General features: G+C 40.3%; 2 protein-coding genes and 1 non-coding gene across 3 annotated transcripts; 1 reads left to right on the top strand and 2 right to left on the bottom strand.

Annotated features, from left to right (window-relative positions):
- Positions 1–39: 39 nt before the first annotated feature.
- LOC131664357 (muscle-specific protein 20-like) lies at positions 40–22,853 on the bottom strand. Its single transcript, XM_058935385.1, has 5 exons — positions 22,707–22,853; positions 13,702–13,783; positions 4,725–4,854; positions 594–714; positions 40–522 (listed from the first exon to the last, which is right to left on the bottom strand). The coding sequence occupies exons 1-5, from the start codon at positions 22,728–22,730 to the stop codon at positions 331–333; spliced, it is 549 nt and encodes a 182-aa protein (XP_058791368.1). The 5' UTR covers positions 22,731–22,853; the 3' UTR covers positions 40–330.
- On the bottom strand, positions 15,725–15,865 carry LOC131664390 (U4 spliceosomal RNA). Its single transcript, XR_009301934.1, has one exon. It is a non-coding gene; the product is annotated as a U4 spliceosomal RNA (small nuclear RNA).
- LOC131664358 (myophilin) lies at positions 17,272–19,860 on the top strand. The gene is made up of 4 exons (XM_058935386.1): positions 17,272–17,429; positions 19,153–19,352; positions 19,424–19,544; positions 19,617–19,860. The coding sequence occupies exons 1-4, from the start codon at positions 17,424–17,426 to the stop codon at positions 19,797–19,799; spliced, it is 510 nt and encodes a 169-aa protein (XP_058791369.1). The 5' UTR covers positions 17,272–17,423; the 3' UTR covers positions 19,800–19,860.
- Positions 22,854–24,159: the final 1,306 nt, after the last annotated feature.

Here is a 24,159-nt window from a genome sequence, read left to right on the forward strand (position 1 = left end):
AGAATGGTTTTCTTTTGGCGATAAACACAAGTGAAGATGTAAACATTAAATTGTATAATTTATTCGAGTTATGTATTCACGACGCAAGAACGACATTTTTATCTCACACTATAAAAAAAACCGTCATCTTCGCAGGTTAGAATGTAACAAACAAAAGTGTGCGTGCATACGGATATTGCAGTGTTAATAAAAAGACAAATAAACTGTACAGTGAGTTTTCAAATAACAATCTAGCTATACTACACAAATTGATCGCTAAAGATAAATAATAAAGGCAGAACGATGTACAAGTGTATTGCATAGTAGGTAGCAGAATCTGCCGCGACAGATTTACTTTCCGAAAATGATTTTCCTAGAGGCACCGAAGTTTTGGCCTGACTGGGTAGCACCTTTATTGCTACCAGCCTGCAGACCGATTACACCCTCACCGGCTCTTAACACGTCTTCGGAGAAATATCTTTTGTGTTCCTCCGATGGTCGGGGTCCCAGCCATGGTCCACGCCATTCCGGATGTCTGTATGTCTGAAAGATCATGGTTGATTGTATTAGATTGCTCATTTGATTTGCCGAAGTTATGTATAGCTTGAGCTTACTGTGCGCCCGATGGCGAAGATGGTGTTTGTGACCTGAGCGATGTTTTTGCGTTCGATCAAGTCGACGGCTTGGAAGAGATCAATTTCAGGTACTCCGTAACGGATGCAAGCTTTCTGGAACCTATAATGATAAATTTCAATTTATTCACATCAGTTAAGCACGAAACATTCGTCTCATGTAAATTGACTGTACAGCATTGTACATAAATTCGATTGCAGTACCATGGTATATCCCGATCTTATCCATATTCAAATGAGTCGATTAAGAATGCGGAACACGGGTGTGAAGGCAAACGGGGGAAAATCAGCAGCAGCGCCCGATATCTCGTCAGTGCTTCAAGTGTGTATAGGTATACGCGTATCTTGAGAGAAAGAGTTCCTCGAAGCAATTAGCACGAAGCTTTTGCTTGTGTTGGGTTGAGCGCATGGAGAGAGTACAGCGCGGGAACGATCGCTTGCCGCCTGATATCCACGAGTGAGTAGCTCAGCTAATTAAAAGCAGCAAAGAGAGAAGTTTACAGTAGCGGTAGATCTGCCCCCAGTTCTGTGCTCCGCGTAGGGTTAAATGAGCGCGTGGGAGTAATGAAAAGGGGTTACTCTCTCTCTTTAAATTACAGGGAGTGAGAGAGAGAGAGAGAGAGAGAGAGAGAAAAACCGGAAACAAAAGAGCTCTTGCGGTGAGCTGTTAGCCGAGTGCTTGAACTCGCTTAGTCGAGCCTCCCCATTGTCTCAGCGTTAATCAGCGAGGGCTACTAATTAACGCGCCCGCGAGCTGCCTATTACCGCCGCTGCTACTGCTGAGGACGCGGCACAAATGACGCGCCGAGTGTGCCGCCAAAGCAGGAGCACAGAAATGCCAGTGAGGTATCTGCAATCAAGCTTTTAATTTTTTGCAAGTGAGACAGAGAGAAGGAGGGGAACAGCAATTAACTCGGCGACAGAAGAGCAGTCGAGGGGAGGCAACTAGCGGAGGCTGCTGCGGTCGCTTGTTTCAGCTAATGTGGTGCTGATCAAGCTGCTGCGCGCGCGGCTTTTCGAGTGCAGATAATGGAATAGACCTCGTCGATCGCTTGCTTTTCCACAATTATTATAGTCAATAATTATTTATTGACTTGTTTATTTGTTGGCTAATCGATTTTTTCGTGCAATTTCATTTGAATTAAGTGCCCTGCAATTACAACGACGACATTGATTTTGAATCGACGGGCTTCTCACTATGTTGGGCTGCTCTACGATTAATTTTATTATTATTTATTAATCGAAAAATATTTTTTTTTCTACTTGATTTAAAGAAAGTATAAGAAAAAGGTTAAATTACTGGCTTATAAGTATTACGTTTAAAAATAAAATGTTTGTGCAAATAGCCACCAGCTCCGAGCCTGATAAATCATCGACACTGAGTCTGTAAAGTTTATTTTCTCTATAAAATTTGCACTAAATTATATTGCTTTTACCAATTTTTATAATTATATCGGAGTCTATTCGGAAAAATTGTCCTCGACAACATTTCAAGTTCAAGTATGCGCGCTCTACTTTTGCGAATAGACTGTGGCGATGAATGAGCGTCGGTGTATGTGTGCAAGAGAGAGAGAGAGAGAGAGAGAGAGAGAAAGAGAGATACGTTATAGAGACGAACGGAGAGTCACGTCGTCGCGGTGGAATGCGCAACCAGCTGCTCAAGTTCCTGGTCTCCCAATGAGCAGCGCGTCTGTCGCATATGAGCACCAAACTGCAGCGTGCTATGTGTACGCAACTAGGGCAGTTGATTTTTTGACCTTTAACTATGTTTTTTAAATTCTTTGTGAAACTACGAATCGAATATTATTTCACAGAAATCCTATAATGTTATCAATGGTATCTGTTAAAATTGAAATTTTTAGGGATTGTTTGGCCCGTCTGACTAAACTGCCTCTTACTACTGAAAAACTTTTTTTCCGGTTACAAATTTTATTGTATTGATTGAGTAGTCCAGGTAAGTGATATTGTGGTGTATATATTATTATTAAAACTAGTATATTTTGTTTGTTCATCGTGTTCTTGAAAAATAAAAGATTCGCGAAAGAATGTTGTAAAACAAATCGCAAGCAGCAAAAAAACTTGCAAAACTTCGAAAACAGAGCGCGTGATAGCGCGCTAAAACCAATGGCAAACCGACGAGAGTTGCAGCATTCCGAAAAGCTCAGGTTGATCGAAGTTGAGCAAACGACACGCACTTGCAGCACTTAACCTGATAGAGCAAGCAGATCGTTCAGTCGGCATCAGAACGTGTAGGCAGCCATAGACGTAAAGCGAAGTGAAGCGAGCGCCACGAAAGTATAAATGAGGAGGCGCGTCGCGCACTCGGTTGGATTTGGTGCGCGTGCCCACAAGCAAGCGCAGTGGACAGGATGCGCGGTACCCGAGTCAGACCAGTGCTCACTGCTCCACCATCGAACAGAGGATCATGAAGCGACATCAGTAGTCATGTACCTTTTACTCGCACGAAGGCGCGCGCGCGCCGATACTCGCGGTCATAGAGTGTGTGCGTGTCTTTGCGCGCGTTGGCGTGCACAGGCGTGCGATTGTCGGCCTCCTCGTGACTCATGAGTCTCCGGTAGAAAGGGAGTAGTGCGGAGTGGCCGCGCTGCGCATCATTTTCCCCACTACCTTACTTCTCTCTCTCTCTCCCACTGTGAATATACGTATACTTAAAATTTCAAGGAAAAGCCCGCTCTTGCAATGCCGGAGAGTACATGCGCACGCGGCTGCGCTGTGATCGTGGCGTTTACAAAAAAAATCGAGAAACGCAAAGTCGCCGACGGATGGATTTTGCGAGAGCGGAAAACTCGCGAAAATTGTTTATACGCAGTCAGGAAATAGAAAAGAGCAGGAGGTAGCTGGACTGTTTATAACAAACGTTACAGATTTTTCGTGACGCAACGTGTGCGTAGTGCGCGTGTGCTCGTGTGTATGCACGCGCGGTGACGGCTGGAAACGTTTTACAAGCTCCGAAGCTTTATAATTTACAAAAATTTCCGCCTGCCTGGACTCCCTCGACGGTGCCCTTTGTAACGTGCATAGAAAGACCGACTCAACTTCAAAGTTCCTTCTTGTACATACGAAGCTCGATGCGATCCGCATGTGCGTAGCATAATAGTAGTAGTGCGTAGTTTGCGCGCGGCCGACCGCGCGATGACAGTTTTACCTCCTCGCATGCAAATATTTCATCAGGATCGTAGCACTGCGCTAAAGCGTTTTGATGATTTATATGGGTCTATAGATTCTGAATCATTGTCTACGAGAAACTTCTTTTTTATCTTCTCTCGGATCACCTTTGACTTATGTGGCATTTCGTGAGATACACTGTGCAATCAATGTTTGTTACAATCAGATATTTAATTGAACATTTTTCATTACTCTGTGCGGAATGACAACAAAGATAGTCATCATTGAACCATTGAAATGGCGGTACAATTCATGCATCGCGTATCGTGTGCCACGATAAATACAATGCCTGAATCTAAAGTACAATACTTCGAATGAAAATCAATAGTAATTATTTCCAATCACCTCCACGAATGATAACAATCTACAACTGACGTCACATCAGAGCTTCCATTATAGCCCAAATCCACCCTTACAACGTCACGATGTTTCGACGTTATTCGCCAATCGATAAATGAAACCCGACGCAAGAAAAAGGAAGAGAGTGAGGAGGCAAAAAAAAACAAAAAAAAACAAAGATAAGCCTGGCTCCTTTTACGATGAACGTCTCGAACTTAGACGCCGAGAGCGCTCGGTTATCAGGTTGTCACGATAATAAAAGAGCAATCAAGTGGCCTCTGCCACGTGCTTTTTCGCGCGCTCCCGAAATTCCGATTGGCCCCGACACAAAATACTGTCGATTGCGTAAAGCCGACTGGTGACTAGGAGCCGAGGAATGAGCAAGAGCTCTGCGCTCGCTCTATTGCATGGCTAAATTAAACACTGTGTATACTCTATCATTTGAATATTTTAACGTAGTTTTTAAAGTTTTATCGTCAATTTTTCGATATTAAATTATTAATTTTTTTAAAGTTTCATTACTTTCGGCGAATGTTAAGGGTTCGAAAGGCAAGGGTAGTTAGGAATTAGAACATAAAAAGTTCTTACTGGTTGAGATTATCCATCATCTTGTAGTCACCGCCGGAGGTATTGATTTTGGGAACGAGACCTGGCTGAAGTTTGTTCATTAACATGCAAAGGATCACACCGTCCCTCAGAGCATCTTCGTAGCTGACACCTGTAATAACCACATTATAAATAAAATTTTTATTTTGTACTGTACAACGTAAGTGTTTGAAATGTCATACAAAAACTGAATTTCGTTTTCCATAATTTTTAACGCTGATCGTACAATTAAGTAAATGAAAGTGGATTCAAAAAATGTTTACACTACGTTCATGTGGAGACAAGTTGACCTCTCAGATTCAGCGAATAAAAAATTTACAGGATTAATCATAATCAATCTCAAATTAGAAAGTCACACGCTATCCTGTCTAATGCATAACAACAATTGAAAAAAGGATAAAAGCTCTCAATTGTTACGACTTCTACTCGAAAGCTCAAAATGATATGAAACTCGTAGTCCTTTCGTATTGGTAAGTATACGTAAAAACATTTGACTTCCAGAATAAGCTATCGATTTGATTGCCTGCACATGTGTATGTGCGGCAGCGCAAGCTGACCAATGGCATAACGTTGGCTCATTCAAATGCGCGCTCATCCATCCTTTTTCCGCAGGCTACGCCAAGGCGCCGCCCTCGCTCGCTTTCTCTCTCGCTTTTACCGATGATCCGCCATTGTCACGAGCAAGAGCGAGCAAGCGGGCTAGAAAGAGAGAGATAGAGAGAGAGAGAGAGAGAGAGAGAGAGAGAGAGAGAGAACGAGAGAGCACGCGCGCACTTTTTTCCTCGCTCTCTCGAGCTTTTGCAGAGCCGTGTAGCGTGCAGCAGCGGCAGCAATAGGTTGCTCGCGGATGGGTAGTTCGTACACCAGCACGCACTCATGGCGTCCCGCTAGGCCAAGAGGCTCGCCAAGGGGGCAGCGCATTTTTTATCCGTCTGTCACGAAAGGACCCTTCCTTGGGCCGTCTTCGCGCGAAGACGAGTCGCATCTCGAGTTGCCAGGCCTGCAGCATTGCACAGGAGGCTAAACGCGCTACACCGCCGCCTACGAACCAACGCGCCACCCTTTTTTTAAAACGTCGCACGCCACCCTCCGTGCTTCCGCGCAAGTTCTCTCTCACTCTCTCTCTCTCTCTCTCTCTCTCTCTCTCTCTTTCGCTCAGAGCTTGTGTCAGTGCGACTCTATACACGATTACGTATGTGTTTGTATGCGGATGCTGGGAGAGAGAGAGAGAGAGAATGGGGAAATCGAGAACCGGCCGAAAGTCAACTGTATCGAATGGCCACCGAGGGAGCGAGCAAGAGCTTTTATCGGGCGCGTTTTTTGCGAGTCCTTCTCTGATATACAGCGAGCGTTACTGCGCAGGGCCAAACAGAGCTGTGCGCGGAATGCACGGTGGACGCTGGATACGTGCGACTCTAGCATCAGGCGCTCATATCTCGTGGGTGTCATCGAGTTCGGCTTGAATTTGTTGGCAGCGAAAGAAGCGTCGTTCGTAAAATTCCTCCTTTCTTTCCCATTAGTCATGCGCAAAGAAGGTAGCTGTCTTGACTATGATCAGTCTTATCTTAAGCGAGTTCAAATTGAACGAAAGTTACTCGTACGCGTAACGTTTCGGTGAGCGAAGTATTTAAGTTTGAATTGAAAACTTCACTCGAAGCTCGAATAGCTTTACGTTATTGAGACTACAAGTATCTCACGATGTAAAATTGCGCAAATATGAGGAGCATGGCTACAGAGAGATTGTCTAACCTGCTTGAATTACGCATTACTGGCTATACGATACAATGCTTTTATGACTGAAAGAATGATGTACGTATACGTTACAAAGTGTACGTTAGAGCATTTACTTACAACTGCGTCAGTGTAATAAATGCAAGCGCTGTCTGGTCAAGGTGAGGTCTCAACGCTTGAAGCGATACTCACTCAACTTTACTCGAACGCAAAAGTGTGATGTCGCGCGACTGTCAGAGATAGCATTTCCGAGATTTTTGGCAAAGGACATTGATACCAAAAGTGTCAGTTGCAGGAAGTGGAGTTGCTCGCAAAACTGCCAGCCTGATCCTGCGAGGACGCGACGTCACGTGGTTTCGGCCTGGTTATAGTTGTGCCATGCGAATTTGCCGCAGCGGGAGCTTGCTGCTGCTCGTCTCTTAGTCTGCTCTCTTTCCCGTGGGCGCGAACGCGGTTTTGCGCCTGAAACTGCCTGCGCTATCTGCTCGCCTGGTAAAAAACTGGTCGTGCGCCTGGATTCTCGATTGACGAGCTATCGACAGCCGATTGAAACCTAACCTCGCCTGTAATGTACACGTACCTTATCCCTTGGGGTCGCACAATCGCGAGCAAACGTGTCGTTGAATTTTTCTCGTTTGATTCTCTTGGGAGTAATAGAATTGACGATCGCTGTTAGTTTCGGATTCTAGTAAATCATAGTTATTTTAGGTCACTATTGCGCGTTTAGGAGACTATGATGTGTGCGGTCGTTGTGCAACGCGAGAGCAAGAGAGTTGGCCAAGAGGGACAAGGTGCGCGTCCGATTGCATCGTTTTGCATTGTCCTCTCTGTCGCTCGCCAGCTCTCAATATCCGTGTCGCGCGCGAAAAGTCGAATTCTCTTTGGCGAGAGACAAACTTATCCCTAGGGACTCCCCCAGTCTCCTCACTTACCAGGCTCCCATACTCTCCGCGAAACTCTCGCGCGATACGCTGTGTAACTAAAAGCTCGCAGCGAGCGAGTTCTCGCAGCGCGCTTGCAAGCTCGAACGCGCGACTGACTGTCCTGTTTTAGAAAGAAAAAAAAAATTCATACACCCGCGAGATTGGGAAAAGTGTTTGGCCCGATGACCAGGCGAATAGAAGGGGCGCAGCACTCGGCTTTTTTTAATCGGTGCAGCAGACCACAGCTATGGGGTGATGAGAGAGAGAGAGAGCCGACGAATGCGGCTGCGGATACGTCCCTGATAGTTTGGGGCCTCCGTGAGATGTCGTAAACGCAAAGAGGTGACAGGAAATCGGTGCCGCTGCGTCTTCGAAGATGTCTTACGCGATCGGTTCTCATGGCCATCGACACACAGCGTGATCAGTCATATGCTACCCGGATATTTTTCAGACGCACTCCAACCTATCGATATATGTAACTCTACTCTATACTTTTTCTTCTCTCTCTCTCTCTCTCTCTCTCTCTCTCTCTCTCTATCCCACTCTCTTTCGTTCAGTATCTCTATATGCATATGTGTGTATAACGTATATGGACAAAATATGCGAAAGCCATCGAACGCTGAGAGCCAATATATGATTTCCTGCTACGGTGACACGTCGCCGCGGCGATTGAACTCAAACGGATCAACTTGGCGATATTCGACACTTTGTTTGGATATCGTTGATTTCTAATACTGTCCTGTCACTTTTTTCTTTGAATCCATCGCTAATTTTATACTGATTCTGAGTAAAGCTTCAGTAGTTAGACCTCGAGGGTGCGTAGTGAAACAAGAAAACGTTTCGCTCTTGCGACTAATCGACTCGATAGACCTAGCGAAAATCAATTGGACAAATTAAATATAATCTGACGTTTGGCGCTTCGTCAAGTGGCGTCGATTATTTCGCAAGATTCACAGCACGATTTCCGACGGAGCATAAGATCTTCGTCATTCGAATATGCAAGTTAATATTCAATGGATCGAGTTATGCCGTTGCGCAGTTGCGATCGCGCACCGTTACGAGTTATTATTCTAGATCGAAAAAGAATTAGAAAAAAGGCCGACGAACTGCAGAAGCGCGGAGGTTTTCGCGAAAGCCGCGCGGACGTGGAAAGCTCCGCGCCCGGCGGAGGCGCGTGCGCCGAGCGCGGGAGACAGGCGCGTGCCTCGCTTATCGATTAAATGTCAGTGGCGCGTCATAAAGACGTCAAAGGCAAGATTTTCACCAGGACAACATCCTGCGCTCGAATTTACGATCGGCCACCGGTCGCGAGGGTAGGGGAAATCAAGAGCAACAGGTCTCGCGGGAATGTACGTCCTCCTGAATTCTATATAGCTCGACGTCCACGCCTCCTTTGCTCTCTGCGCAGGCTCCGCTCGTTGCTCCTGCGATGCTGTGGCTCCTGTTTCGTATTTTGCACTTGTGCTTTGCTATACATTCGATGTCGAGAACGAGATGTTCAATCGGCTCTCACTGCGTACAATTGAGAGCAGAACTTCTTCAATTTCGAGGATTACTAGTCAGAACACGGAATAATTATCGTCGAGAGGTACTCGTTCATATAAATATCATCAATGGAAACATATCAATCGGAATTTTGCAAAAGTATGAAGACATTGCATTTAAATCCATTAAGCATTGCTGCAGCTTCATTAAATTCGAGTTAATGCTGTTGCTTTCTTCTTGTGAATAATTTCAATGACATAAGCTTTAACGCCCCGAATAATCGAATTATAATTAAAGTTATTCTCCCTATCTCAAGTGTACTTTATTTTTATGATTTGTAATCAATTGGAGATTCAATACTCCTTAACTTTGCAACTAATCTCAATAAATAGTAAGTTTTCAATTTAAATATATTATTCATATCGATTAAAAGAATCTGTGTCGAAAGCACATTCAACATTATCGATGGCACACATGGCGAGGAACATAGCCGTGTGGCACTGCGACGGCGCGACGAGTTGGTGGGACGTATCGTGGGAAAGCCACTTGTTGCGCACATCTCGTAAATCTGCCTCGGGGCTGTAATCCTGGTAGGCTTGTCTCGGGGTGACGTCATTGACGAACTTTTGACAGGCTAGCCTCAACCTCGGCCGATCGGAAATCGTCGTGCCTGCGCAAGGAATCGACGAGCCGAGGCTATAAGAAGGGCCTCGCGCTAAGAAAAACGCGTTGCTTCAGTTTTTGTTTGTTTTGCAAAAATGACGGGGAACGCTCGACGGGAAACTACAGGGTAGCAGGGCTGTGCATGCAAGCGCACGTGCGCGCGCACCCGCGCAATGGCCGTCAATTCATCCAACGCCTGATGCTTGTTTTCCTAATACACTCAAGCTTCCGTGACGGCGCCTGACGAGCTGCTCTCCTCTCTGCCTGAGTGAAACGCTTGCAAGCTCGAAAATGGCGGTGTTACGTAAACAATAGCGTATCGCGCATATGCATCTACGCTCTACGAGAATCAGCGCTCATCATATAAATTGTTATGTTTCTGTACAGGATGTATTTGAATTTTTCGTTTTTTGATAATAATGCATTGAATTATCAAATTATCAAAAATTTATCGATAATCGATTGATCGATTTGTATTTCGATCCTAAACTGATATGAGGAATAGTATGTATGCTTGAATTGACATATCAAGATCAATTAATGCAAGCATTATTACAAACATTTACATTTGACTGCTAATTCATTAACCCACTTGAATCAGTCAAATTATTATTATGCCTATGTCTTCATTAATAATATACTTTTGTCATTGACAAAAATATTTTTTATTTTAATAGAAGATCTCAAAGCAAGAAACAAACTAATCACTTAGGAAGCTTATAGATCTAGTAAAAACATATCAAAAGCATCGTTAGACACTTCCGTTACAAGCTCTGTAACGAGAAAAAAGTTAGGCGAAGAACGCTTGCGCGGTTCATTGATCGGATGTCGTCAAGCCTTCTCTCTCTCTTGCGCGCGCGCGCACGTGCTCTCTCTCTCTCTCTCTCTCTCTCTCTCTCTCTCTCTCTCTCTCTCTCTCTCTTTAGTTTACTTCGGCTCGACAGTGGCGGGCTCTCGCACCCTCCATAAATCCCTCAACTGTCTGCTGTTGCCCTGGTGCTTTGGCCCGTCTCGCGCCCTCGTGACAGACAGTTGAGTGACGTTTGGCTGGTTGGCGCGACTCGTCGCCAGTGCACCTGGTGTAAAGGTCGCGCTTCGACCGTACAATTGCTCAGCATGTGACCCTGATCACTTGGCGTCCCTGCGACATCGCGTGATGAGCACTTGACGGCAAATCGATGCCGATCAGTAAACATAGCCTTCTGACCAGCGCTGGCCCTATCGTGACCAGTAATTATATCTCTTGGCTACTGGCAAACGGCTCGCGGCTTACGAAAATAACTGACCGCTGTGCTCCGCTGACAATTATGTTGAAAGAAGTTTGCGAGTACTGCGTCGCAGCACGGAGTTTACGCGAAGAGAAACACGAGCTTTTTTGTTCGAACGATCACTGCAAGTGATACAGAATCGACATGGTCAGCCGTTAGCACAGACACTCGCTTCTGCCATGCGTGGATATGTCGGTAGCACCTTAGCGGCGAGGCATCGAGCTACTTGCCATTCGCAAGTCGTGCGGTAAGGATCGTGCCTGGCATGCCTCGCAAGCTTCCACGATCAGGCGCTCATGTGAGTCGCAAGCTCGCGCGCGCTCCCGAGCCCACCGCATTGGAATGCGCGAGCTTTGAAACACGTGGCGGTGCAGAGTTTCAGAGTTTAAAACGGGCAAGTAACATCAAAAGCACCGGTTATCCGGCGAGTAGCCATGTCGCAAGCTCGCTCACTTTCACTTTCGATCGCCTAGACGAGGGGCACCCAAGACGATTCCTAGTCGCGGGAACAGGCGAACAGAACGCGCGCAAGCAACGCCACCGAGTTTTCCCTCTTCTTTTTTTTATTTTTGCTCTAGTCCACGAGCTTTCCACTCTTCCTACGTTCGTTCGTGGCTGCACCGCGCTTTCCCGATACATACATATTCCTCGGAATCGGCTACCCGGTTGCTGCGTCGTGCAATACTTCGAAATCCTATTGAAATGTCGCACCTGCTCTGCATCATTACTTTTATGAATTGATTACCCTCGCAACGAATTATTGAAGAAAATCTTATGCTGGCTTACCCAAGCGACGGGTACTTTATGTTTCGCATAGTACAAGATGCAGATAATAATGGTGAAATTAATTTGAATTGACGCTTGAAATTCTGGATAATTATCAACCAAGCAAGTAACTTCCGTTCAGAAAAAATCGTTGAAGCGGTACAATGAAAACAATGGCGAAGAAACGCCGGTCGGAAGCCGAGAAAATGATAGAAGGTGCCGGTGTGGCTCTCGACAGGTGCGCCCTCGATCCAGAAAGACCAGGCGCTTACTTAGCCGCGAGAGCTTTTCCGTGAAAGCGCGCGCGGCGCGGCAGAGCTCTCTGTGCAACGCTCCTCCCCGCCCATCGATGCAGAGACACGAATGTGAGACAGAATAGAGGGAGTTGAACAGATAAGTGGGGGTGGCCGGGTAGAGCCGCCTTTGGCCACCTCCATCGCGTCCTCGAGGCCACCAGGCTGCCAGTCCAAAGGTGGAGGCTCATTATACTTAAGCGCATTTAACGGCAAAAGTCTTGGAGTGCGTGGCCGTGGCGCGTGCATGGTCGAGCAAGAGACGCCGAGAGGGAGCTACGGGTGCGACCGCGCGCGCGCCTGGCTCCTCTACAGTGGTACAAGCCAGTTTGCGCGGTGCCGCCAACCATCGACACATTCACCATGTTGCACGATCGCGTTCCATTATATTATTCCTATTCGACCACTTTTTTTCGGACTGAAATGGCACATCGTCTCCTTCCTTTCGACGTCCGAAGCTGAGTTTTCTTCACGAGAACAAAGATGTTAAGAGCAAAGCGATTTCAAATGTGTAGTCATTTTTCGATGGCCAGGGGCAGCAACGACACCTAGCACATCGGACTCGCACATTAGGAAATAAGCGGATCGCGAGAAAGGCGCAAAGGCGATTGCGTCGATGCCCGGCGTATTTCCCACACCAGGGTCGCATGTACGCTGCAGGGGGTAGTTGGGGGTACTAAGCCAGACGGCGCGGCGCCACTCGACTCGACTGCTCGCGAGGGGTGGCCGCACTGCTCTCTCGGCTTGCTCCCGCGCGCGCTGTGACGTAACGGAGCGCGCCTTTTGCCAGGGGAGCAAGAGCCGCCAAGAGCCCCTCGACGACGTCCGTACGGACGTCGTCGGCATCGGCGTCGGCGTCTTACGTCGTTCCGCGTTGTTGCCACGCGCAAACTCGCTCCGACACAAGTCTGCGCGGCCCTGCGCGCCGCATGCCGACCAAATACTCGGGGTTAGTAACGTCCGGCGCGTTCTGCGTTTGTCGTGCTCGACGTCGACGTTGTTCGCGACGTCAATTACTGACCTAGCGAAGAAATTTAACCTTTTCGACGTCACGCGCTCCGACGTCGGGATCCGGCGAGTATACCAGCGCCGGAGTTAGACTGACAGGACCGATCGATAAATAAAACCACCCGCCTCCCCGCCGGTCGTGCCACGCCCCAGTGCTCACCGTTCACTGGTTTACATTTATAGAACGCGGCCAGTGCGCCAGGGAGAGCTGTACGCGGGGGTGACGAATGTCTTGAAAAACGCTTGCTGATCTTGTCCACTTTTCATGATCAGGAATTTATAGGACGCCCTACACTTTCCTATCGTTGAATTTTTCTAACTTTTTGACACATTCTACGTTGCAGATTTCGGTTTCTATTTTTTTCGAATTTTTCTTTTAATTTAATTTCACAGAGTCTCTTTCAAACGTATAAAGCATTAGAAAGGCTAGCTTACTTTAAACGCAAATATGAATATTTTGCTTATAAATAGAATCTGACGGAATTTGTTGGTTAATAATAATTGACTATATGGCTGATGCAGTCTATGTATCTCCAAATGAACCACAACTCGACTATAAACCTGAACTCGAGGTCTTTTTTTAGAAACTCCAAGTGTTAACGCAGCTGCTCAGTATTTATTTGTGTTACTGTAATTTTAGACGATAAAAGTCTGGACTTGCAACCCTTCGTTGCCTCCATATAACAGGGTTTCATATGTTAGACGAGCAGTTTTATTTCCGATAGACGAGGGGTTTCACCCCTCCTCGACATGAGAGTATAGAATCGATATGGCAGTCGGTATACATTTCGGATGTCTTGTGCTGCTTTAAGTATTCACTCACCAGGTGGGAATCTGTAGCCAATGACCGTCTCGACCCATTGCTGTGCTTCGGCCTCCTGCTCTGGTTCCCGTTTTCCAGCAACCTGCCAAATTATTCCAAATAAAAATCTTTATTAAACAATGTAATAAACTTTTATAATAAGCAGTTAAGGTTAATCAAATAAAATTCTTTCATCTGTAGATCCTTTGCGCAAATTTTATTCAAAAATAATAAGCAATAAAAAAGCCAATGTTTCGATGAAGCTTTGCGATCACCCATATCAAGGCTATTAATAAGATGAATTAAATGATTTTACTAATTGAAAATTACTAGTTTATTATAGCGCACAGGTATCACAAAGACATCAAACAGACAAAACTTAAATGTTGAATAGCCTTGATAAGGATAATTTCAAAACCTCGTCAAAACTTTCGCTTTTTATTTCTTTTTATTTTTTAATTAAATTTGCTCAAAAGGATCAACAGATAAAAAAATTCATAAACGCGCTGTTATAAAGAACTAAATACATAATAGTAATAAACTTTGATCCAATTTTATTTGCAATAAAATATTAGATCGCTACTAATCCCAAATATTGTTTGTGAAATAAAAATGGTACGGTATTATTAATTTGCATTTCATGTATTTTTTATTAATTAATAAACAGTAATATGATGTTTTTTCCGTATATACGTTTCAATAATTCTTTATCCTGAATCGATAAAGAATGGAAAACATTCTTTTATGATATTTCTATCCTACTCACTTTTTAGCAACTAACTTATTTGTTAAAGTATATTTATATTTTTTGTATCTTAATTTAAAATAGAAAACATAATAATCTCAGCGTGGAGGACACTTCATTGTTAGGAAATTCGTGGTCAATATCATGACTGTTATGATAGTAAATATTTGTTTTATATTATTTTTCGAAAAACATCTGACGAAAATCCATTTCACAAGCATATCAATTTTCTAAGAATATTAATTAACTGCTATCTTTACAAATGAAAAAAATACTTTTGTAGAATATATAGCAATTCAAAAATAATATAAACAAAAGTACATTACCGTATATTTTCATTGTCGCATAAAAGATCTATTCATATTTTTAATCATTTTTCAGACTTGTACGTGTTTAATTTTAGAAATATGAATCTACGTGCGCTCAAGCGCGCACTTAGTAAATAGTCTAAATTTATACGATTTTGAATTAATTAGAATATATCAAAAAGAAATATTAGCGCTTGCTATTTTTTAAGTACGCAAATTTGTGATAGTTATAAAACATGTATTGGTTATTACGGCTGTCAAAGAGAATTAGTGCAATAGTTTTGTTTCAACTATTTGCATTGATTCAAAAAGGCTTACTCGTATGAAATAAAATATATGTTTATATTATTTCCGTGGTAGTTTTGCCAAACACTTTTTATGGTAAGTTGATTTGATAAATTTAGAATGTTGTTTACAATGTCATCAAGTTAAAAAATAGTTTTTTAAAAAGTTGCTTCTGAGGTCAATACTAGGCCATCGGAACATTTCCAACTTTATGGTTACGCAACAAAAAAAACTTCCTGCAAAAATAACTACAGTATCAAATGTGGCTGCCTCGTGGCACCAGATTTATATAAAAAAAAGACTTTTAGCTTCTACTTTATTGTCATAATGTATAAATCAGATGTCAGAGATCTCTCTACAAATTTTTTCTCTATTTTATTATTATTTTGAATACCGAGGCTAGACTTTTGATTGTGAAATTTGAAACTACTGAATAAATATTTTACTATTCCAATTATTTTTCACGTACAAAAATTATTCAAAGAAATAATTCTGTATGACTACAGTTTTATATAAGTAATTATAATGATTCAAACTGTCATTCATTTCTTTTTTAAAAAACAAAGTAACTTTCCATACTTTAAATAATTATTTTATTCTCTTTAATAATTTTTGTTGAATTTTAGAATATGTAACTGAAAAAAATTCATTGATTAAACTTCTCTAATTGTAAAAGTAATAATTTCACTTTGAATTTTATTATCAGTTTCCGTAGAAACTTTCAAAAATTGCCTTAGCCGATGGTATTTCACATCGTCTCGGCGGGGTATTGGTAAAAGTTTTCAACTAGCAATAATCGCACCTCGGTAGAACCTCATTGGTTACGATATCGCCACTGCGCAAAGCTAAAGATATTGGTTTTAATGCTTATACTTATAGCCACAGCACCATATTCCTCTTATAGGTAGGGAAAATCTGTATTCCACATAGCGGCGAGTGTACGAACTAGCAAGAGCGCTGCTGATAATCCCGCCATATTTAAATAGTCCGAGTCGAGCGCAAAGGTCAAATTATATTCATCTTTGATTTTTGAGAAACAAAATAAATGCTCAAACTATTTAAATAGCTTTTCTCATTATTAGTAAAGTATTATTTATTGTTGTTCATATCAGATATACAGCAATTCTTTAAAACTTGAACGATAGAAAAGTTGTTAGGAAATCGGAAATTATGAGATTTACGTATGTATTAACACGATTCATCCGTCTTTCCGCGACAAACTTGGAAGCGCGATGATTGACGAAGTCTAAAATTGGCTGTGGCATCACATTTAAAAATGGCCAGTATCCAGAAATTACGGTGCACTCAGACAGTGTACGTGTACGAGTCTATCGACGCTCATCTGGCGAATTTCCATCGCCTCGATAGCGTCTTTCAGTCGCAGCCCTCGCGAAGAGAAAAAATATTATAATAATACACGAGCAATACACCCACTTGTTTATTTTGCTTGTATTCTAGTCGAGTTTACTATTCGCACGATGACGCGCGTGTTCTTTATAACATCTTTACTAGCCGTCTATTTTCAATGCTGGCGAATCTTTTTGCGTGAGCAACGATTATTCTGACAGACTTTATACACCAACGACCAATTAAAATTTTTTACAAGCGTACTCGCGCTTTTTTATGTCTCTATTATTTCAATTTAAAAGTTAATTCAACCGCATAACTAGAATACGAACGGCTTTAGCTTACATAAATATTTTTTAAGATGAATTACTGCATTAATTTTTGTTGAATTGAACAAATCAGTTAATTTAATTTTAATAATTATGAAAAAACTGATATCACGTATAAACGATGAATTTGAAAGAAACGTATATCTTCACGAATAAAATCACGAATGAGAAAATATGTACTGTTGATCAACGGAAACATGGAGTATGCTTAATAAAATTAGGTTGTTTTACTCGGCATTTGTGATGCTATAAAAATAAATTCCCTGGAGGCTCATGAAACACAATATCGCTAAGAAAATGCAAAAAGCACGTGGTAAAAACATCGTTCGGTATTTTCGTTTATCGAGCAAAGCAGAAAAATAATTATAGCATTTTAGGAGGGGGCGAGGCTAATGATGTAGGGAGAGGGTTAGGGTCTGGAGGCAAATGAGGATGAAAATAAAAAGAAAGAGCTAGAAGCAACGAGGAAGAGAGAAGGCAATGCGGGGGTGTGGGAATACCCGACGGGCAAGGTGCCAAGGAGAGAGAAATCTGGTAGTTGAAGATCACTAGGATGGGAGTTTAGGAGGGGAGAACGCCATATAGCGTCGCGACTCCCGGCATTCGACTTAGTTACTATTCCACTCGTGCAGCACCTTTTGTAAACCTCACTCTATTTCGAAAAGCACTGCTCGGTACACTGAGACACATTCTTCCAACGACACCAAACAACAACACTACCAAATCAAAATGCCGGTACGTTTCATTTTTAATTGTTAGCTTCGCATACACATTTCACTAGTGAAGTATTCGTTATAACAGTTTTGGCCACACGCTTTATAGGATTTTTTATCTCAATAATATCGCCTGAGCTCGTAAAAACTTATGTACGGGAATGCACTGTAAAAACATCGTCTGTGTTTACGGATCTAACAGTTTTAAAAATAGTCATGGAAAATGGACTAGAGGCTAGTACCATTAGATCTTAACACTGGCTGGATGTTTTTGATCTAGAGATGAGGAGCCAGCGTATATCCGAGAAAGGCTATTTTTGAAATGCCTTCTATCTTACCGGAAGTCTCGCTGTTCTTTATTTATATAAGACTCTGCTATAATCGTTTTTCATTTTTCTAATTACACTTTCAAGATAAAATATCTATAAAAATCCAGCCAATTTCTTGCTAAAAATGCCTCTTAGAGTTTGCTCGCCGACAAATTGTACAGACTGTTCACTAAAAGACACATTAAAACTATAATAGCTCGTAGCTCGTGCACCGATGATCATAAATTAACTCGGCACCTTGAAAATGCGCGCCGTGGCACAGGTGCATAACTTTGATCGGTTGCCAAAACTGTTACTGGAAACCAATATCGCGCGTACACCTAAAGACAAATCTGAATTTGGAACTTGACTAACTTCACTGTAAATTTACCGAAGCTCTTGCCATGCATGCGCTAAGTCATACTTCTAGTTGCGCCTGCTTGCTTGCTTGCTTGCTTGCTTGCTTGCTGGCTGGCTGGCTTCTAGGAACTGGCGGAAATATCGTTTGATGTCAAAAGAGTCGTTTATCATCCGGAAATCGAAATCATAATTACAGCTGCAACCAACTCTATTCAACGTTTAAAAATAATGTGTCATTTGAAAATATTGACTTCAAATATTTTCCGACTACAATGTACACAAGACTAAAGAGCGGTTCATTGTCGAGTTTTTGTTAGCGTCGCTGCTGAAAATAGATTATATCGAGGGTCTTTGCAATCAACGGTTTTGTCGGTTGTTGTTAGTGCTCGAAGAAACTTTACTTCCCAAAATAATCACTAGCGAGTAAGCAATTCAGTTGGCGAGGTGAGCCACAGATTATTCGCGATAAGTGTAATGCACATTATCCCGAATACTTCTTACGTGCTCTTTTTTTTTCCGGGCTATAAATAATAAGTTATCGTCGATCACGCCATTGCCAGAGATGAGCTTACATCAAACAGCATTAGCTTTTTATACGCTTTTGATTTTCAAAAATACCAAAGCTTTGTATTGAGAAAGTTGAAACAACTTGAAAAATAGTCACTTTTAATAATACTTTGGTCTCTACTAAAAAGCTTGCGTCAAATATCTAAAGGGGTTTTAGAGATTTCAAAATGAAATTATTATACGTGATGCTGTTTCGTCGTAGCCATCAATTAAGCGCAAGACCAATAAATTACGAAGTAGCGAATACAACTCAATTTTGTTAAAAAAATATTTCTCCATTAAAATTTTGTTAGCACTATAGGACGCTTTTAGTGTCTATAGCAAATATAATTTACGTTCGAAGTATATTTATACCAGTAACGCAGAAGTTCCTGTCACGATCTATTTTTGAGTTAAGTTTTTGACGTAGTAATATTTTCCAGCGAAAATGTCGAATTATGATCTTTGAACGATAAAGTTTTATAATTTCGATGAAACGTAAATATAACAAATTTTATCATAATTTTGCAGGCCCGTAACAAGGATCAAGAAAAAGAAGTGATGGACTGGATCGAAGCAGTTCTTGGAGAGAAACTACCACCTGGAAACTATGAGGACATCCTTAGAGACGGAGTTGTTCTCTGCAACTTGATCAACAAGATTGCCCCAGGTTCGGTCAAAAAAATCCAGACCAAAGGAACCAATTTCCAACTTATGGAGAACATTCAAAGGTACTTCAAAAGCTTTTTTCATTCGCACAATAATAATCTGGCAAACTATTAAGTAATTCAATATTTGACAGGTTCCAGGCAGCTCTTAAAAAGTATGAAGTGCCAGAAGAAGAAATTTTCCAAACCGCTGATTTGTTTGAGAGGAGGAACATTCCTCAAGTTACCCTTTGCTTGTACTCTTTGGCACGACTTGTCAGTATTAATCACGATTTTTTAGAAATTATCACAACAACATTCTAATAAAGTTAATATTTTTATTGATAGACCCAGAAACATCCAGAGTACGCAGGACCAAGGCTGGGGCCTAAAATGGCTGACAAGAATGAGAGAACTTTTACCGAAGACCAGCTCCGCGCCAGTGAAGGTCACCTGAACCTTCAAATGGGTTTCAACAAAGGTGCTAGCCAATCTGGACATGGTGGTTTCGGCAATACGAGACATATGTAAATTTTATATTAAATTCGAATTGTAAATTGTGTATTTAGAAATATAATTTTTAATATGATTATCGAACGCGATTATTTACTCGTTTCACTCATTGTACCGCGTATTGGGGTGTGCAACAGTCTCTTTTCAATTGCCATTTAAGTCATGGATAACTTATTTAACGACACTTTAACGCATGTGCTATTGTTACAGTATTTGTAAGCTCAAATATTTGCTATGTAACTTTCTTGTAACAGCGATATAAAGATATTTTACAAAAAAAGGAAGGTATGTAAAATGACTACTTTCTACCGTCAAGTTATCGTGAAGATTTGAAAACAGCAAAGAATTCCAAAGGAACAATTTCATTGATATTGAACATAAAACCAAAACAATATTGTAAGTCGAATGACCGGGTGGACGGTTTTACATTTGACATTTAGAGGGCGAAGCACAGCGACTAAAACGACTTTCATGCAGTACGATGAGCTTTGGATCAATGCCAAAAGGTCTATGACAGTGTAACACATTTTAAGTGGTAATGCATGCAATTTGTAGGAATATTTTCTTTATTTATATGTTCAATAATGTTCCAACGGCAATGAAACTTTATGATTTTGTTTAAAATTAAATATATTATTATATAAAGGCAATTAAACATTAATTCATTCTTGATTATTTTAGGGTGGTTGTTTATTATTTTACTTTATTTTACTAATTTTTTTACTTTATTATTCTTATGCTTGGTAGTAATGTATAGCCTCATTAATTTTCATGCAAAAATATGATAAATATTTATTACTATGTTTAATAGCTTAGCAAAATAATGTAAAATATACAATATTGAGATATCCATAAAAACCGATAGGATATACATTCGATATTAATACAATAAATCTCGAAATTAGCTATTTACTGTTGAAATTTTGATCGAATTTAACTTTTCGTAAATTCTATTTTATTGAATCGATATAACAAAAACATTTTAACTAAAAAACTAGATTGATACAAAAAAATGAGCATTCGATATTTTTTATTTCTAGAAGTAAGAAATATTTGATTGGAGAATTTAACAATTATTATTTTAATGCTAGTATTTGACTATTTAATTTTTTTCTTGTGCAATATCTAACGAGATATTTTTCAGAAATGTTTAGGGCAATTGGGTTTTATCACCTTAGATAAAAAAGGATAACTAAGTGAGAAATGATTTTGAAAATTAAAAATTGTTTCATATCACTTTAGAAAAAATGAAAATACGTAATAAAAGAATATTTTCACACAAGCACAAATAAAACAAAGACGATGGTAAGTTGATAAATTGGGTCCTCGTTCTATTTTTTGTTTCACTTCAGTACATTTTTATTTTCATCAATCGAAGGAAGATTAAAGGTTTTATACTTTAGAAATAAAATAAAACTCATTCGGTTTGTTTATGTATCAATATAGGATAATGTCGCGCTCTTAAAATTTTCTCGGACTGACATACTTTTCTCTCGCATACGCGTGAAATCCATCACTGTACCCTTGGCACTGCCTTGAAATTTTCAATTCAAAGTTGCCACCTTGCACTGGTTTGAAGTCGAGGTTGGTTTTTTAGTTATTTCCGGAATACCTTTATGGAATATGTCAGTAGAATTTGAAATCATCAACCAATTCTCATTATGCAATAACATTGTTTTGGATTTGTTGTTATACCATTCTTTTTAATATGCAAAAAATATTTTGATTAAATATTTTGATAAAATATTTTGATAAAATATTTTTTAATACTGACTTTGTAGTTAATGTAGCAGTGATTAAAATTTTATTAACAATTATAGTAATTACATTCTGATTGATACAAAATGTCAGGTTTTACAAAAATGTACATGTGGAATTGAAATGGTCACTTAACATTTAATAAGAAGCATCTCAAATACGGCTTAGGAAAGTTACGAATGTTTAACTAATTTTATAAACAAAAAAACGAATACCTCATCAGAATCAGCTGTTATTATCCTCAATTTCGTAACTCTAAGGATGATTCATAAGAGGTGTCAAGGTTATTTTCGATTCTATTACGGGAGTGGTGATAGATTTATTTCAGGAATGGTTTCAATAATTTCAAAATTTCATACATTTTCATCTAACACTTGAGAATGAAGTATCAGGAAAACTACACTTTAGATTATGCAGATATAGAATTTCGATAAGATAGTTTGATATAAACTATGAATCACCTATATCACGGAGCAGCTTCCAAATTTAGAGAACTTGCGGGTGAAAAACACACGAAAATAAGACTTTCGGCAGAAATTATTTGATGAAACAGCGTTCAAAAATGCAGAAATAAACGTTTGGGTAAATATTTGTATAAAAAAATATCAAGCGACTACTTGTTTATAAGAAAACAATGTTGAGAGAAGTTAAAAATATGCACAAGGCATTAAGACTAAAGTTAATATTAGTTATTTTAACGACCAAGATCGGGATTTTTCCCAAGTTTAATAAATTTTTGTCGAGAAATTATAAAAGTAACACTACAAGAGTTTGTTTTTCAAATTTTTTAAGACGGGGAAAAACGCGCACAGCTATTCCCAAACTCTGCCCGCCACATTATTTACTTTTCAGCGATCCAATCATATTTTCAACGGTTCAAAATTTGTATTACAAAAAGTACAGCTGGTCGTGAACATTACCAAATTTGCGAATGTGTTGAAAAGTAAATATTTCGAAATTCAACAAAACCTTTTTCAGAAGTCTGCGTCACAGTACAAAACCACAAATAATTTAAAAAAAAACATAAAAAACTATGATATATTGCGAAAAGTAAACAAAGTACGATTTAAATACTGCACGTGAAAAATAAAAGAGCAAGTACGTCAACCGGAAGCAATGGCGCGCCCGTAAAATTTTTGCACTACCGGGACGTAATACTAAGCTTACCTGCCATAATGGACGCCCTGGCATGATGAAAAATGTGTGTTTATAATTGATTATAAAAACAAAAAATCACAATAAAAAAATAACCGACCGGTCTTAAACACAGAAGCTCCTTGCCCTTCCTGTATAGTGCAAGCACAAAAAGTGTGAGGCGCGCGGCTTGTGGCAGAGTATATATCCGTGACAGGTGTGCGCGCGTGTTAGTGACCGTTGGGAGGGAGGGGGTGGCGAATCTATATATGGACCACTTACTCAGCCGCTCACTTACACAATGAAAAACCCACACGCTGTACACCCGTGAAAATTTCTCGTCGTTCAAGCGAGTAGCTGGAGCTACACTCGACCACGCAAGCTCGCGGCAGCGGCTTTCTTAAAACTTATAAAATTATCATCAAGAACTTAAAAAAGGAAGAGGGAAAACCCGCGTGCTTTGAGTTTATTTTGGCATCCAGAAACAGCGCTCAAGACTCGTGAAAGAGATACATCGGTATGCGGAGAAAAGAGAGAAAGCTTTCGAGAATATCCGTGCCAGCTTTTTCCTTGATTGTGCTTTACTGATATCTCTTTCATCGCGGGAATTTTAAATTTCAATTTTGATTGTAAATATTTTTATCTATATCATTAATAAGCTTTTGTAACATGGACTATTCAAAATTGCGTATAGTGGCTGAATCATTGCAATTATTGTGAAAGTGACAAACTATTACAAAGTAATTATTCTGGTTTTCAATCAAAATTTGAAAAAATAAATAGCTGGTTATTAAATCTTCTAAATAACTTTTTCAAGAGCAATGACGTCTTAATTTGAATTACTTCGATGATCGGATTAAGTAATATGAAGCTTATTGCGCTTCGCCAAACGTGTACTTAATTATCACGTACCTATAACCATAAGATGATAAGGTGAATGTATACCCTTAAAGAAAAAGATAGTCATACTTTAATTGATAATATTAAAATGACAACCGTTTGGAAATTTTCTGGAATACTTATGATTTCCAATTGTCGGTGTTAAAGATATAAATATAATTTAGAAATACTCCTTCCAAGCATGTATTTGAGACATTGTTTCAAAAAAGTAACACATGCATGAACTAAAACTATTAAGCATTATTTGATACCAATATAAAAGCTGGATTCCAGTTTATTTTTATTTAAAAAGTTACATATACGGAATTTAAATACTCTGTATCTCGTGGTGAACGAATACAATAATATTAACATATTCTTCTAAAATTAACAAAATACTGCTTTGAAAAATGGTTTAGCATGCCAATATTATGAAATCAATTATAGGTATATATGTTCATACTTGATTAGTTCGAGCAACGTTGTTGTAATATTTTATTTGATATGTTTGTTTGTATAGTAGAATGATTAATATAGTACATTTCTATATAAACAAAACAATACTTTTCAAAATACACAATCAAGAAAAGAATAATGAATCGGTACC

This window comes from Phymastichus coffea, unplaced genomic scaffold, assembly GCF_024137745.1.
Source record: "Phymastichus coffea isolate CEN01 unplaced genomic scaffold, Cenicafe_Pcof_1.1 PCOF00043, whole genome shotgun sequence".
NCBI lineage: Eukaryota > Metazoa > Arthropoda > Insecta > Hymenoptera > Eulophidae > Phymastichus > Phymastichus coffea.